Consider the following 17,304-nt stretch of genomic DNA (forward strand, 5'->3'; position numbering starts at 1 on the left):
ACAGGAGCACCCAGATTCATAAAGCAAGTCCTGAGTGACCTACAAAGGGACTTAAACTCCCACACAATAATAATGGGAGATCTTAACACCCCACTGTCAACATTAGACAGATCAACAAGACAGAAAGTTAACAAGGATATCCAGGAATTGAACTCAGCTCTGCACAAAGTGGACCTAATAGATATCTACAGAACTCTCCACCCCAAATCAACAGAATATACATTTTTTTCAGCACCACGCCACACCTATTCCAAAATTGACCACATAGTTGGAAGTAAAGCTGTCCTCAGCAAATGTAAAAGAACAGAAATTATAACAAACTGTCTCTCACACCACAGTGCAATCAAACTAGAGCTCAGGATTAAGAAACTCACTCAAGACTGCTCAACTACATGGAAACTGAACAACCTGCTCCTGAATGACTACTGGGTACATAACGAAATGAAGGCAGAAATAAAGATGTTCTTTGAAACCAATGAGAACAAAGACACAACATACCAGAATCTCTGCGACACATTCAAAGCAGTGTGTAGAGGGAAATTTATAGCACTAAATGCCCACAAGAGGAAGCAGGAAAGATCCAAAATTGACACCCTAACATCACAATTAAAAGAACTAGAAAAGCAAGAGCAAACACATTCAAAAGCTAGCAGAAGGCTAGAAATAACTAAAATCAGAGCAGAACTGAAGGAAATAGAGACACAAAAAAACCCTTCAAAAAATTAATGAATCCAGGAGCTGGTTTTTTGAAAAGATCAACAAAATTGATAGACCGCTAGCAAGACTAATAAAGAAGAAAAGAGAGAAGAATCAAATAGATGCAATAAAAAATGAAAAAGGGGATATCACCACTGATCCCACAGAAATACAATCTACCATCAGAGAATACCACAAACACCTCTACGCAAATAAACTAGAAAATCTAGAAGAAATGGATAAATTCCTCGACAAATACACCTTCCCAAGACTAAACCAGGAAGAAGTTGAATCTCTGAATAGACCAATAACAGGTTCTGAAATTGTGGCAATAATCAATAGCTTACCAACCAAAAAGATTCCAGGACCTGATGGATTCACAGCCGAATTCTACCAGAAGTACAAGAAGGAACTGGTACCATTCCTTCTGAAACTATTCCAATCAATAGAAAAAGAGGGAATCCTCCCTAACACATTTTATGAAGCCAGCATCATCCTGATACCAAAGCCTGGCAGAGACACAACCAAAAAAGAGAATTTCAGACCAATATCCTTGATGAACATTGATGCAAAAATCCTCAATAAAATACTGGCAAACCGAATCCAGCAGCACATCAAAAACTTATCCACCATGATCAAGTGGGCTTCATCCCTGGGTTGCAAGGCTGGTTCAACATACGCAAATCAATAAGTGTAATCCAGCATATAAACAGAACCAAAGACAAAAACCACATGATTATCTCAATAGATGCAGAAAAGGCCTTTGACAAAATTCAACAACTCTTCATGCTAAAAACTCTCAATAAATTAGGTATTGATGGGACATATCTCAAAATCATAAGAGCTATCTATGACAAACCCACAGCCAATATCATACTGAATGGGCAAAAACTGGAAGCATTCCCTTTGAAAACTGGCACAAGACAGGGATGCCCTCTCTCACCACTCCTATTCAGTGGCCAGTGCTGGAAGTTCTGGCCAGGGCAATCAGGCAGAAGGAAATAAAGGGTATTCAATTAGGAAAAGAGGAAGTCAAATTATCCCTGTTTGCAGATGACATGATTATATATCTAGAAATCTCATTGTCTCAGCCCAAAATCTCCTTAAGCTGATTAGCAACTTCAGCAAAGTCTCAGGATACAAAATCAATGTACAAAATTCACAAGCATTCTTGTACAGCAATCACAGACAAACAGAGAGCCAAATCATGAGTGAACTCCCATTCACAATTGCTTCAAAGAGAATAAAATACCTAGGAATCCAACTTACAAGGGATGTGAAGGACCTCTTCAAGGAGAACTACAAACCACTGCTCAATGAAATCAAAGAGGATACAAACAAATGGAAGAACATTCCATGCTCATGGGTTGGAAGAATCAATATCATGAAAATGGCCATACTGCCCAAGGTAATTTATAGATTCAATGCCATCCCCATAAAGCTACCAATGACTTTCTTCACAGAATTGGAAAAAACTACTTTAAAGTTCATATGGAACCAAAAAAGAGCCTGCATTGCCAAGTCAATCCTAAGCCAAAAGAACAAAGCTGGAGGCATCACGCTACCTGACTTCAAACTATACTACAAGGCTACAGTAACTAAAACAGCATGGTACTGGTACCACAACAGAGACATAGATCAATGGAACAGAACAGAGCCCTCAGAAATAATGCCGCATATCTACAACTATCTGATCTTTGACAAAGCTGACAAAAACAAGCAATGGAGAAAGGATTCCCTATTTAATAAATGGTGCTGGGAAAACTGGCTAGCCATATGTAGAAAGCTGAAACTGGATCCCTTACACCTTATACAAAAATTAATTCAAGATGGATTAAAGACTTACATGTTAGGCCTAAAACCATAAAAACCCTAGAAGAAAACCTAGGCAATACCATTCAGGACATAGGCATGGGCAAGGACTTCATGTCTAAAACACCAAAAGCAATGGCAACAAAAGCCAAAATTGACAAATGGGATCTAATTAAACTAAAGAGCTTCTGCACAGCAAAAGAAATTACCATCAGAGTGAACAGGCAATCTACAAAATGGGAGAAAATTTTCACAACCTACTCATCTGACAAAGGGCTAATATCCAGAATCTACAATGAACTCAAACAAATTTACAAGAAAAAAACAAACAACCCCATCAAAAAGTGGGTGAAGGACATGAACAGACACTTCTCAAAAGAAGACATTTATGTAGCCAAAAAACACATGCAAAAATGCTCATCATTACTGGCCATCAGAGAAATGCAAATCAAAACCACAGTGAGATACCATCTCACACCAGTTAGAATGGCCATCATTAAAAAGTCAGGAAACAACAGGTGCTGGAGAAGATGTAGAGAAATAAGAACACTTGTACACTGTTGGTGGGACTGTAAACTAGTTCAACCATTGTGGAAGTCAGTGTGGCAATTCCTCAGGGATCTAGAACTAGAAATACCATTTGACCCAGCCATCCCATTACTGGGTATATACCCAAAGGACTATAAATCATGCTGCTATAAAGACACATGCACACGTATGTTTATTGTGGCACTATTCACAATAGCAAAGAGTTGGAACCAACCCAAATGTCCAACAACGATAGACTGGATTAAGAAAATGTGGCACATATACACCATGGAATACTATGCAGCCATAAAAAATGATGAGTTCGTGTCCTTTGTAGGGACATGGATGAAACTGGAAATCATCATTCTCAGTAAACTATCTCAAGGATAAAAAACCAAACACCACATGTTCTCACTCATAGGTGGGAATTGAACAATGAGAACTCATGGACACAGGAAGGGGAACATCACACTCCGGGGAGTGTTGTGGGGTGGGGATAGGGGGGAGGGACAGCTTTAGGAGATATACCTAATGCTAAATGACGAGTTAATGGGTATAGCAAACCAACATGGCACATGGATACATATGTAACAAGCCTGCACATTGTGCACATGTACCCTAAAACCTAAAGTATAATAATAAAAAAAATATATATTGAAATATCTTAGAAATTCCCACTTCTATATGGAAAGACAAATGCTTCAACAATAAAGAACACCAATAGCAATGAAAAAAAAAAAAAAAAGAAAATAACTTTCCCAGCAGTGGAAAGACATTGTTTTTCAAGAGAGGAAACAGAGCCCCATCAAGTGTCTTGGCAATGTGTATCCCTCCCAAAGATACTGAAGGCATGGTTTTCCCAATATAACTTAAAGTTCCATCCTAGGTTATCTTCAGCCAATTATATTCACTGTGTGTGAGAGAAAGAGAGTGAGAGACAGACCGACAGACAGTACAGAACTACTTAGGAGTGGGACCAAAGTTTGACATTTTCATTTCACCTTCCCAGTTCCTAGGTCAGGCAGATTAATGGATTTCCTACCAAAATTTTGGCCTGAACCTCTGGTTGTTGGGAAAAACAATGAATCAGAAACTGTCATATAGAGAAAATAAATAACTGGTAAATTTTAAAAGGTGTCTTAATCTTTTTAAAGCATGCCATTGATTATTTGCTTAACAGTCTCCCTACAACATTCATTAAAATTAATTCATCCTTTTGAGTTGTCTTTGGGGATTGGATTGTGAGAATGAGGGAAGAGGAGAAAATGATTTCTACTCCCTGGCTAGTTTGGGATGGTGGCAGGAGAAAAGAAAAGCCAATGATCACCAGGGGCAACACCAGGGGTATGAAGGAAAAGAGCTTAGAGAGGTAAAATGAGACCGACAGGCAGCTCCAGGGCTTAGCAGATAGCTCAGGCAGCAACAGCTAATTTTGTCATACAATGGGCATGAGGGTTAGAAGCAACCGCAGAGCCTTCCCCAGGGAGCACACTCATCACTTCTGAGAATGAATATGGTCACAGTGTGTGTCCCCATCCCCCTCACCAACCGACTTGGGGGCTTCAATAACCAAAATGTTGTTAAGCCATCAGTTCAATTGAACAGTATACAGGAATGGCCTAATTTAATGAAAATGTAATCAACTATAATAAGTATAAGTGATCTAAAGAAATAGCTAAAGGGCAGAGAAAGTTAAGGAGGGGAAAATTGGTTTTTAACTCTATCTTGCAGCTAAAATTGACCTTTTGAGTAAACTAGACTGGATATAAAGCCATGAAATGGCATTTATGTCCTGTTCATATCAGAACATTTTAGAAAGTTAAGACTATCTAGTGGTTTATGGAATTGGTGTGGGATATGGCCAATGTGTCTCATTTTCTATGCTAGTGATTATCCAGTAAAGCTCAGAAAGTGACCATCAAAGTATGTAGTGATATGGTGAATATTTGAAAATTACTGAGCACTTACAATATGCCAAGCTGTGCTCAAAGCATTTAACAATATATAATATTTTTGTTTTTACAATAAATCTATACTTAGATGCTATTATTATTCCCATTTTACAGAAAAGGACACTGAGGCACAGAGGCCAAGTAACTAGCCTAAAACCACACACCTAGTAAATATAAAAGCTAGGATTGGTATCCATGCCATCTGCACTAGAGTCCCTCTGTTTCAACCTTTGAACTACAGTGCCATTGGAAGCAATAGTCATTTGCATACATTCCAGTTGGAAAAGATTTCTTTTTCTATCAAAATTACATGCTCCTTCTACAAATACTATCAGATCCTTTGCTTTTACTGTTGGCGTGCCCTAGAGAGAATTCTAGAAACAGCCTATGTACCAAAATGAAATTCTGTGATAGATTTTCATCTATGGACAGTTGGACAGTCATTTATACCTGTTACTGACCCAACAGTTTGATACCAGTGTCACCAAAATAATGCAACCCTTATTTGGCCTTATGCCAGCCAATGTATGAAAGCTGCCTTCAGAGAAGGACTTTTTTTTCTCTTTTTGTGTTTTTTGAGGCAGCAGCTCACATTTATTGAGACACAAATGCATTATAAATAGATGCATTTTTAATGCAATCACTAGAGATTTAGGAAATACTAACTTAAACAAGAAGACCAGATTTGCAAACATGAAAATAAAAGGTAATGCTCAACATTGACCAATGTGGTGGGAACTAGTTAGTACTCAACTCCAAGTAGTTGGAGTCAAATTTGAACAACTTTTGTGGGGGTAATTTGACAAGATGGATCACGGGCCTTAAAACATGTTCACATTCGGCCAGGTGTGGCGGCTCATGCCTATAATCCCAGCACTTTGGGAGGCCGAGGCGGGCGAATCACAATGTCAGAAGATCGAGACTATCCTGTCTAACACGGTGAAACCCCATCTGTACTTAAAATACAAAACAATTAGCCGGGTGTGGTGGCGGGTGCCTGTAGTCCCAGCTACTCGGGAGGCTGAGGCAGGAGAATGGCGTGAACCTGGGAGGCAGAGTCTGCAGTGAGCCAAGATTGCGCCACTGCACTCCAGCCTGGGCGACAGAGCGAGACTCCCTCTCAAAAAAAAAAAAAAAAAAGTTCATATTCTATCAACCCCCAAATTCCACTTTTGGGAATACACTGTTTATTCAGGAATACCACCCCTTGGAATATGAAAGATACACTCAAGAATGCAACCGAAGAGGCTCATCATGCGTCATCACAATCATGGGACCAGGACTGACATTTTGCTGATATAAATGTTTCAAAGTATTTTCACTCACACCTTCTCACTTAATTCTCACAAAATCTCTTGGTGATAGGTTTAGTATCCCCATTTCAAAATTTCCAAAGCAATAGATAAGAAGCTCAGATAAGTCAAGGAACTTCCAGAGGACGACTTTTAAAATTATGCATTTAAGCTGCTCAGTCATTCAAGTTCTAAATCCTAGTAGAAGGTGGCATCATATACAAGAGAATACGCTCACATGTGCCTGTATGGGTGCACAGTTTTATAGATGCCCACCAGACACAAGATTGGTGCCCAGAGACTATGCTCATATATGTCATCTCTAATGTCATTTACATTGCCCATTGACAAGGAATATACTGCATGATTATGATACACATTTTACTCAAATTATAAAACCATAAAACCTTCTGATATGAATTCTATTATCCTTCCTGCCCCTAAAGATGTATATCTTATATGTGATCTGGGTAGTAAAAAGAGATTGTCTGCCCTCATGTCTTAATACTCCTAGACGTCTTTGACACTGTCTTGTACACAGAGACCATGAATAGCTTAGTTTTAATGTATTTGTTTTTCTCACTTATGCCTGATTGGAGCAATTGAGAAAAATTACATTCATAAATCTTCTTGCCAAGATAATTAATTATGCACAAAATACTTCAAGCTGCTTCTGGTTTTCATTAATGAGGCAGATTATCTGCAAAATAAGATGCTGCTGGAGCTGAAAAGAAAGGTCAGTTGCTTATCATTAAATGTAAAACAAGAGTGCATTTTTTATATCTGAAAAACAATGATGAAAGAACATGCTATAATTATCTTTATGAGGCTATCGCATCCCAATTAAGATAGGAGAGTATGTGGTTTTCGTTTACTGTTTTCCTGCAATTGATGTGAATCCTAAGTCCCCATCATGCTGGTCACCTAATTTCTTTTCCAAAGGAGAATTAGCTGAACTATTTTAGTTCAAAAGCATTAAGCCACAGCACTTAGAAACAGAGAAGCACTAAATGTATCTTTTAAATGGCCCTTATGAGAGAAGACACATCACATATTCAGACATCCACATTATTATTCATCAGTAATCTTTGTTCTAATGTTCTACTTAATTTCCGTTTTTCTTAAGTGGTTAAAATGATTGACAAAGCTGATATTTCATTAGTGTAAAGATTGATAGCTCCTGTGTTCCCTTAAAATAAGACAGAACTGACAAAAAAAAAAAAAAAAAAAAAAACAACTTTGCCCTTCAATGAAATGTGGTTCCATATGTTCTAGAATTATCAGGTAGATCATCCAAGAACATGATAACTATAAAACCCAAATTACTAACTGAGTGACACTCAGCTTAGTGTCCCTGCTGCAATTCTTCACCATTGTACCACCAGCAACACTTTAAAATAGAACATTCAGGCCATGTACGGTGGCTCATGCCTGTAATCCCAGCACTTTGGGAGGCCAAGACCAGCAGATCACTTGAGCCCAGGAGTTCGAGATCAACCTGGGCAACATGGTGAAACCCCGTCTCTACTAAAATACAAAAAATATAACCGGCGTGGTGGCGTGCATCTGTAGTCTCAGCCACTCGGGAGGCTGAGGCATGAGAATTGCTTGAACCCCGGAGGTGGAGGTTGCAGTGAGCCGAGATTGTGCCACTGCACTCCAGCCTGGGTGACAGAGCGAGACTCTGTCTCAAAAAGAAAAAAGATAATAATAATAATAATAAACAGAAGTCAGAAAAACTGAAAAACTCAGGTGAGATAATTTGTGCTTATACATACCTGGACTTTAAAGTGATTCCTTGTTCATGCAATTATCAACAGAGTAAGCATTAATTATTGTTTATAATATTAAGAAATCAAAGCAACTCTATTTCCTCATTAATAAAATACTGTTTAAATTGTTTTATTCAAATAGCAGAATACCACACACTTATTAAAATTAACTGATCTATTTAAACACAGAGTATGTTTATGATTTCTTTCAATTTAACAAAAAAACAGGTTATAACACAGTATATATAGGCTAATTCAATTAATTTTCATTTGTTTAGTTTTTTTTTAATAAATGTGTGTGTGCCTATGACTGTGCGCACATTTGTATAAAAGTCTAGAAGGTGGCAGTATGCCAAATTTCTAGTAGCAATCTGCATGGAGGGTGATGTCTACATTTTAACAAAGAAGTATTTTTAAATCACAAGCAGAAAAAAAAGGTACTACTTTTTGTTTTAAACTATCAACTCAGTGCCCGTTGAACAAGGGTAGCTGTTAACATTATTAAACTGACTTTTATTTTATCACATCCTGTGAACTCAAATAATAAAACTGGTCTTCAATCTGAGATCAATTGTCATCTGAGGATGACATTGCCAGGGCGAGGAGTGGGAACAGTATGTAATATGTTGGGCCTTCACTATCTTTTTCAGACGTGATGGTAACAACTGCTAACACTAAGATAGTAGTTGGTATTATTCATATTTTTACAGAAAACTGAGCCTCGGGGAAGTTAAATAACTGCTGTTACTCAGCCAGTAAGTGGTGAAGCCAGGATTTGAACCCAGCCAAGGCCCCAGGATCTGTACTCTTACAAGCATAAAGAGACAATACTCAGCTTTATTAACTAACTACTCCAACCACTGTCGCTGCTGTTAACAAGAGAAAATGTAACATAGGTGTTTTAAGATTCAGAGTCTAAATTTCATTTTTATTTTATTTTTTGAGACAGAGGGTCTCACTCTGTCACCCAGGCTGAAATGCAATGGTGCGATCTTGGCTCACTGCAGCTTTGGCCTCCTGGGCTCAAGCCACCTATCCATCTCAGTCTCCCAAGTATCTGGGACTATAGGAGCACAGCACCATGCCTGGCTAATTTGTGTGTGTGTGTTTTTTGTAGATACAGGGTTTTGCCGTGTTACCCAGGCTGGTCTCGAACTCTTGGGCTCAAGCAATTTGCCCCCCCTCACCTCCCATAGTGCTGGTATTATAAACATTCGCCACCACGCCCAGCCTAATCTTGTTTATTGACTGATTATATTTACTATAACGTTTATTGTTCTTATTATAATTAATTTTTGTCAAGTGCTGTTAGGAATGGAGTCTAAATTACAGCCTCATTCCCTTGACCACGAATGTGCATTCTTAAAGCCTAACTATACTTGTAACAGCCTCCAATAACTAAACAGTATTAAGAGACCTCGACATGTATAACAGTAATGCTACACCTGGGGGAAAGAATCTGGGCTGAATGAGAAAGCATTTTTATTTATTTATTTTTTTTGAGATGGAGTTTTGTTCTTGTTGCCCAGACTGGAGTGCAACGGCACAATCTTGGCTCACCACAACCTTCACCTCCCAGGTTCAAGCAATTCTCCTGCCTCAGCCTCCCGAGTAGCTGGCATTACAGGCATGCACCACCATGCCTGGCTAATTTTGTATTTTTAGTAGAGACGGGGTTTCTCCATGTTGCGGCTGATCTCGAACTCCTGATCTCAGGTGATCCACTCGCCTCGGCCTCCCAAAGTGCTGGGATTACAGGCGTGAGCCACCAGGCCCGGCCAAGAAAGCTTTTATAAGTTGTAAGGTTTAACCACAGAGAGGGAGGGCAAAGAAACTAATATTGATTAAGTACCTCTTAAAATGCTATGCATTGTGCTACATGTTTTGCACATTATTTCATTTAATTCTTATAGCAACTCTATGAGTCAAGTATTATTCCCAATTTAAAGGTAAGGCCCATTAAAACAGCAACGAGACACCACAACACACCTATTAAGGTGGCCAAAATCTAGAACACTGACAATGCCAAACGCTGACAAGGATGTAGAGCAACAGGAACACTCATTCATTGCTGGTGGGAATCCACAATGGTACAGCTGCTTTGAAAAATAGTTTAGCAGTTTCTTACAAAACTAAACACACTCTTGCCATATGATCCAGCAATCGTGTTCCTTAGTATTTATCTATATAAATTGAAAACTTACGTTCACATAAAAAGCTGCACATTGATGTCCATAACAGCTTTATTCATAATTGCCAAAATTTGGAAGCAACTAAGATGTCAGTAGATTAATGGATGAACAAACTGTGGTATATGCAGACGATGGGATATTTATTTATTTATTTATGTGTTTTGAGACAGAGTCTTGCTCTGTGCCACCCAGACTGAAGTGTAGTGGCATAATCATGGCTCACTGCAGTCTCAACCTACCAGACTCAAGGGATCCTCTGACCTCAGCCTCCTGAGTAGCTGGGATCACAGGTACACGCCGTCACACCTGGCTACTTTAAAACATTTTTTGTAGAGACAGGGTCTCCCTACTTTGCCCAGGGTTGTCTAGAATATTATTTAGCTTTAAGCATAAATGAGCTATCAAGCCATGAAAGGACATGGAGGAAACTTGAATGTATATTACTAAATGAAAAACGCCAATCTGAAAAGTCCTGTATGATCCTAACTATGACATTTTGGACAAGGCAAAACTATGAGAACAGTAAAGATTAGTGTTTACCAGGGGTTAGAGGGAAGGGAGCAATGAATAAGCAGAGCACGGAGGATTATTAGGGCAGTGAAAATGGTTTCTATGATGTTATAGTGGTGGATGCCTGTCATTATACATTTGTTCAAACCCATATGTACATGGAATTGGACATTTGGAACGTACATTATCAAGAGTGAACCTTCACGTAAACTGTGGACTTTGGGTGATAATGATGTGTCACTGTAGGTCCATTGATTGTAAACAAGCTATTCTGAGGGGGGATGCTGATAAAGAGGGAAACTGCAGGTGTCGGGGCAGGGAGCATATAGGAAATCTCTGTACCTTTCTCTCAATTTTGCTGTGAACTTAAAAGAGCTCTAAAAAAATAAACTTTACTTTTTAAAAAGCACCCCTCCCAAAAGCACTCACCTCCAAAAAAAAATGAGACCCCATAAGTTAGAGAACTTACCAAGTCAGAAACCTTCTGCTATACCTTACTTTACTTATTAGCAAATATATTTCTGCTTTCCAGGTTTAGCAAGGTATTTAGATTTCCTTTAAGAATGTGGCTGGGTTAGAATGTTCATTTTGAATCTTCTAAATTTTCAGGTGATTTTTTTCCTTTTTTTTTTTTTTTTTTTTACTACAGAGGATTCAAGTGGATAATTACTGCTATAGTCATGGGGCAGAAAGCCAAAATTACTGTTTTAAAAATAACTAAATAAAACTTACTGTAGCTATTTTCTTATTCTTGGGAAAATTGTTCTGTTTGGGAAGCCCCTTTGATGAGCTTTTTTTTTTTTGGAGAGAGAAGGTCTCTGTGTTAATCTGGATAAGAGATGTTGAGGTTTAAAAGACAAATACTTCTCTGCATGATAAAGCAAGAGGAGTTTTTAATGTATTTTTGGAAGCACTAGAGGAAGGGGCTTGGGGTTGTAAACACATCGCAAGGACAAAAAACCAAACACCGCATGTTTTCACTCATAGGTAGGAATTGAACAATGAGAACACTTGGACACAGGAAGGGGAACATCACACACTGGGGCCTGTTGTGGAGTGGGGGGAGCGGGGAGGGATGGCATTAGGAGATATACCTAATGTAAATGACTAGTTAATGGGTGCAGCACACCAACATGTCACATGTATACATATGTAACAAACCTGCACGTTGTGAACATGTACCCTAGAACTTAAAGTATAATAATAAAAAATAAAATAAAATAAAAAATAAAACACTACAGAAAAAAAAGAAAGAATGAAGAGATAAAAGGAAGGTTCCTTTAAGCGGATAGCAGCTCTGGGAACACGGTGGCTGGTCAGGATTAGGGCAGAGAGAGACAGACAGAGAGGAGCAAGTGAGCTAAAATACACCCACTGATGCTCAAGACAAAGAACTTTGGAAAAGTTGTCTTACAATTTTAAGTTGTTTCGTGTCCTGAGGATTAATTTCCTTCTTGTTATGCCAGAGTCATCAAGAAAAGAACTTTGCATTGGGCAATGATGCTTTGGGGAATGAGCATGTGAGAGTGTATAACGGCTAGAGCAGAGTCAGCAGGTAAAGCACGACAGAAGCAGGACAGGAGAAGCGGGCAGCAGTCAGGTTAAAATGATAAAAGCAAGGCAGCTTAGAAAGTGTATGGTGACTTAGAGGGGAATGGCAACAAAATGCAAGCAGGAGAATAAATGACTGGCATCTGCATTTGGGTCTCTGCTCTGTGCCACTTCCTCGGAGAGGCTTCTTTGATTCCTTTTTTGATGAAAACTTGACCAACACATGTCAAAATTCATTACCTTATTTGATTTCATTATCAGGTTTATCATCGTACTCATCATTTGTTTATTATAAGTCCTTCTCATCACATTAGAACAATGGTTCTTAACTGGTATTAATTTTGTCCCCCAGGGGACATTTGGCAATGTCTAGAGACAGTTTTGGTTTTTCACAACTGGGGATGTTATACTGGTATCTCATTGATAGAGGCCAGCAGTGCTGCTCAGTATCCTAGAGTGTGCTGGACAGGACAGCCTCCCACAACCAGGAATTACTTAGCACCAAATGTCAATAGTGCCAAGGTTGAGAAACACTGAATTAGAAGAAAATTTCCTAGAGGAAAAAGGCACTGTCTTGTGGTCTAGTATATCCCCAGCACTTATGATGGGAACTGATACATAGTAAGTGCTCAATAAGTATTAACTGAAAGGTTGATCATCATTTAAGCTCTCATTTTTCCAGCTCGAAATAAGAACCAGTTTCTTCTGGACTCATATGCCCTTCCAGCTATATGAATGTCTCTTCAATTTGGATGGAGTAATAATATTAAACATACGAAAAAACCTCTTTCCTGTGTATCTAGGCCAGGAGACCCCCCTCCACATAATTTCTCCCTAAAAATTCCTTCCACTTAATCTGTACAGATTTAAACATGGAATTAAGACAATCAGAAGTGTTGTGATAAACATCTCACTTAATTGAGTTGGGGGTTTGCAGAGAGACTTCTGCCCACTCTTCACATCAAATAATTGTAGCAGAAGGAATGCATGTCAAGCACATTGACAACCCATCAGAAATGTGCCCGCAGCCTGGTTAATGAGCTCTAATGAGCCTGCAAACTCATCAACCCCCAAAGCCCTCTGACCACAGATCCTGCAGCTATGGGCCAAGGTCATACTTCTTGATTGGCATCAGACTACTCTTCTAAGAACATTATCTCTATTTTGGGATGACAGACTGTTTTACTGATGTAAGCAGCAATCTAGCACAATTCGGCAGCATCATGCCTCTTCAACTTTCAAGAAAATTGCAATTAACATTTCAAACTGTCAAAGAAACATGTCTAAAAGTAGTGACCTGGAAGGAAGAATCCAACAATAGAATACATTCATTCTCAAAACTACCCACAGGTGTTCTTTCATTTATACAATCAACAGTATAATGAAAAAAATGCATATATTTGTTTTTATATTACTTACAGGGAAAAACAACATGGTAGTTTGGATGAAAGCCTTTTGGACCAAAGACCAAAAGATTTGACCATGAAGACTGACAAACTGCCCCGGGGAATGGTTAATCCATATAACAACTAATCAGCTGAGGCTGGAACATCATCCAATGCCCCTTTGGGTTACCTGGTTTTCTTGTTGGTCCCACTGACATATCTGCAGAACCTGACTCAATTCTTGCCACTGTTGCTTCAAGTACTTGTCTAGTTGTCTTCTCCTGTCTTGTAGAAGTTCAAGAAGGCTGTCAATCTTCAGACAGCTGCTATGAGCTCCCTGAATCAACTCAGGATTCACATTAGGTCCTTCACACTTGAATTTTTCTATGAAGTCAGTGAGTTGTTGACTTTTGTTTAAAAGGGCTAAAGACCGTTCCAAGAGTTCTAGAAGAAAATTAGAAAGAAAAAACAATAATGATATTAGCAAGCTTTTATACAGCAATATTCAGACTCTTCATAATTTAAAATATATGTAATTTTTATGTTAATAAAAAACAAGTTGTGCTGCAAGGAATTAAAATATGTAAACAGAAACTGCCTACAGTACTTCAAAGAAAAAACTGGTCAAACACCTTAGCCTAACAATTGTGATAGTGCTAACTGCCAACTGATGGGATGCTTTGTTCAGCAACTGTGTGATTCAGGACAGGGAGTAGAATGAGGGTGAGATTTTGACACTGCTGCAGTTTGCAGCGGTATGATGCTGGGTAATTGTTCTACATTCTGAGGTGATTGGACTAAAGCTGAGATTTAAAGGCTAGTGCCTGGGATGACCAAACAAAAACTCAATAAATGTGGTGGCCAGGTGCCCAGATGTCAGGGGCTATGACAAAGGGAAAATGCTTGCTAAGCGGTCAGCTGTAACTCAGTTCTGGCGAACTGTTGACATGAGGAATATGGGTTCATTGTTGATGGAGCTTCCAATTACTAAAAGAGTTTCAAATGCAAATTTTATATGAAAGTTCTGACTTCTAAATCTTTCATAATTCCTATTTTTAATTAAAAAAATCACAGGATAATGAAGCATAGATATCTGCCAAATGGGCTACCAGTATGTGATCCCTGGAGTAAATAGCATTGTAAGTTCAGGTAACATCTTGTAGAATTGGGATGTTAAGCCTAAAAATTGAAGAACTACCAAGGGAGAAAGTGTAGAAGGAGAAAGAGTTGAGAATAGCACATTGAGGAGCATCTACACGTGGGGATCAACTGAAGGAGCAGTTGGGGAACTGTCCACTCTCCATCAGGCAGAAAGAAGGAGTTGTCCATGACATCCCTCTCCTTCATCCCGCCATCATCAAGACCTGTTGATTTTACATGCTATCTCTGGCATCTGTCTACTTCTCTCTGTCCTCACCACGGAAAGCATCATTTGTTGCCTGGATGTTCAGTCTTCTCTTAATTGTATCCTCTCTCCCATCCATCTATCAATGCTCCAGACTTCAGCCACAGCGATCTTTTCTAAACATAGCATCTCTTTCCCTCCCCTTCTTTCTCTCTTTCTCTTTCTTTCTTTCTCTTTTCTTTCCTTCCTTCCTTCTTTCTTTCCTCTCTCTCTCTCTCACACACACACATGCACACACACACTCACACTTACAACAATGGCACCCCAATGCCTTAAAATTAAAGACAGACCCCTTAATGTAGATTACTATGTCTGGCATGGTCTATTCTCTTCCTTCCTTTTCAAATTGTCTCAATCTCTCAACTTTTCATTCTTATCTTCTTTAAATTCCTCACATATGCTATACTCTCTCCTGACCCTGAACCTTTCACTATGTCCACTCACAGGGACACCATTCTCCTCAACACCCTCCTTCGTTACCTTTACTGTACTCATATTTCATGTCAACTGTCACCTCCTCAAAGTACAAACCAGATGGCTCCATTGCAACATGAGGATAGAGACCATGACTGTACCCAGCACTTAGCACAGTGACTGGAACAGGAGATTTGCAATCATTTTTGTAGAATGCTTGAGTGAGAAATGTTTTGAAAGAGGGTGTGGAAATTGGGGGAGCTACAAATATTAGAGATCAGAAGTTCTCCAGAGATGTAAAAAAGAGAAGTTGAGAAGAAGATTTTGGGTTTTGTGATGGAAACAGAATCCAAGTTACCAGGTTGAGGAGTGAGAAGGCAATGAGAAGTGAGAAGAAACTGAGCTGAGAAGTGGGAAGGCAACAAGCAGGACAATCTTTGAGACATTTGTTATTAGAAGAAAAGAAAATGCTAGGACAGTATCTCAAAAGAATAACAGGGTCAAATATACTGTTTTTTGTTTTTTTGTTTTTCAGGATGGCGGAACTGTGGAGAACACTCAGAGACTAAGCATCTTACCAAGCCAGACACTAATAAAAATGGACTGAACCGGTGCTGAAACTCAAGACTCGTGATTAGTATAGCTCAGTGTTCTTTCCGCTATAGGGATGCACTCAACTTCAGCATTCTAACTTTTGGCAGTTTATTACATAGCAATGATGTAGGCTGAGGTAGTTGGGCCAGTTTTCTCTTTCAATTGACACTTTTTTTTTTTTTTTTTGGAAAGCTGGAGGACAGAATGAGATAAGTTAATATACTGTAAAAAGGCATTTTGAGATGAAAAGGAAATAATTCGAAGTAGTTTATTCCACATGACCTAGATCGGTCCTGTAAAATATTAGCTGATAGTATCTGCTCAGAATGAGGAGAGTGTGATTATGTTCCCTGGGCAATTTGATTGTGAGTCAACAATGCAAAGAAACAAATGACAAAAACAACCACAGACTTCAACCAGGTCAGAAGAATGGGAGAATGTAAATAGCGTAAGAAAAGTCAGGGAGAACATTATAATTCAAGTCAATTTCTTTGGAAAAAAGAAATGGAAGCAAACATGAACAAGATGGGGCTGGGGGTAGGGTTCAGGAAAAGATCTGTCTGTTCAGAACAAGTTCTTATGGGGAGGTCCAAGACACAACTGGAGAAATGAGGTAAAGGCAGCTTATAGCAGGCCTTGCCTATCAGACTGAATAGTTTAATTTGTATAGCCTTAATGAAGTAAGAAGTATGATGGAGTCTCCTTTTACAGAGAGAGAGAAATAGTATTTTTCCTTTGCATTGAAGAGCTTGTTATGATATTGTGAACAGCTACATGCAAACACACACACACATACAGCCCACACACGAGAAGTTTGGGAAGGCAACAGGGTCTCCACAGGGTTTCCTTCCTTCCTGTAACTAACTCTTACACATTAGACTTCGCAAATGAGAGAGGGAGGCACAACTTTAGGCCCTCAGGGTATTGCAGACTAATGGTCAACCTGTTCTGGTTCCCACGAGAATACGAACAATTAGCCAAACTTAAAATTCACAGTTTTTTTCTGGTTTTCTGTTTCACCTTCTGCCAAAACAATATAACAACTACCACAGTATTGCCAGGCACACAGCCTCCTGAGCCAGCGTTAACTTGTAAAATGTATCCAGGCTGAGTCAGTCTGTTACCTGCTACCACGATGGCTGTTGAGGTGGATGGATTCTTCCCTCAGTTTCCTCTGCCAGTTCCCTTGGTCTTTCAGTTT

The 17,304-nt window shown here is 39.0% G+C and overlaps 1 protein-coding gene across 2 annotated transcripts in view; it reads right to left on the reverse strand.

Annotated features, from left to right (window-relative positions):
* The window catches only part of CCDC141 (coiled-coil domain containing 141), a 238,239-nt gene that overhangs the window by 135,996 nt on the left and 84,939 nt on the right, over positions 1 to 17,304 (reverse strand). For both annotated transcript variants that reach the window (XM_055289881.2, XM_055289880.2), the window contains exon 5: positions 13,881 to 14,134. In XM_055289881.2, coding sequence (XP_055145856.1) covers positions 13,881 to 14,134 — 254 coding nt within the window. The remainder of the gene's footprint in view (positions 1 to 13,880; positions 14,135 to 17,304) is intronic.

Source organism: Symphalangus syndactylus, chromosome 8 (genome assembly GCF_028878055.3).
Source record: "Symphalangus syndactylus isolate Jambi chromosome 8, NHGRI_mSymSyn1-v2.1_pri, whole genome shotgun sequence".
Classification (NCBI taxonomy): domain Eukaryota; kingdom Metazoa; phylum Chordata; class Mammalia; order Primates; family Hylobatidae; genus Symphalangus; species Symphalangus syndactylus.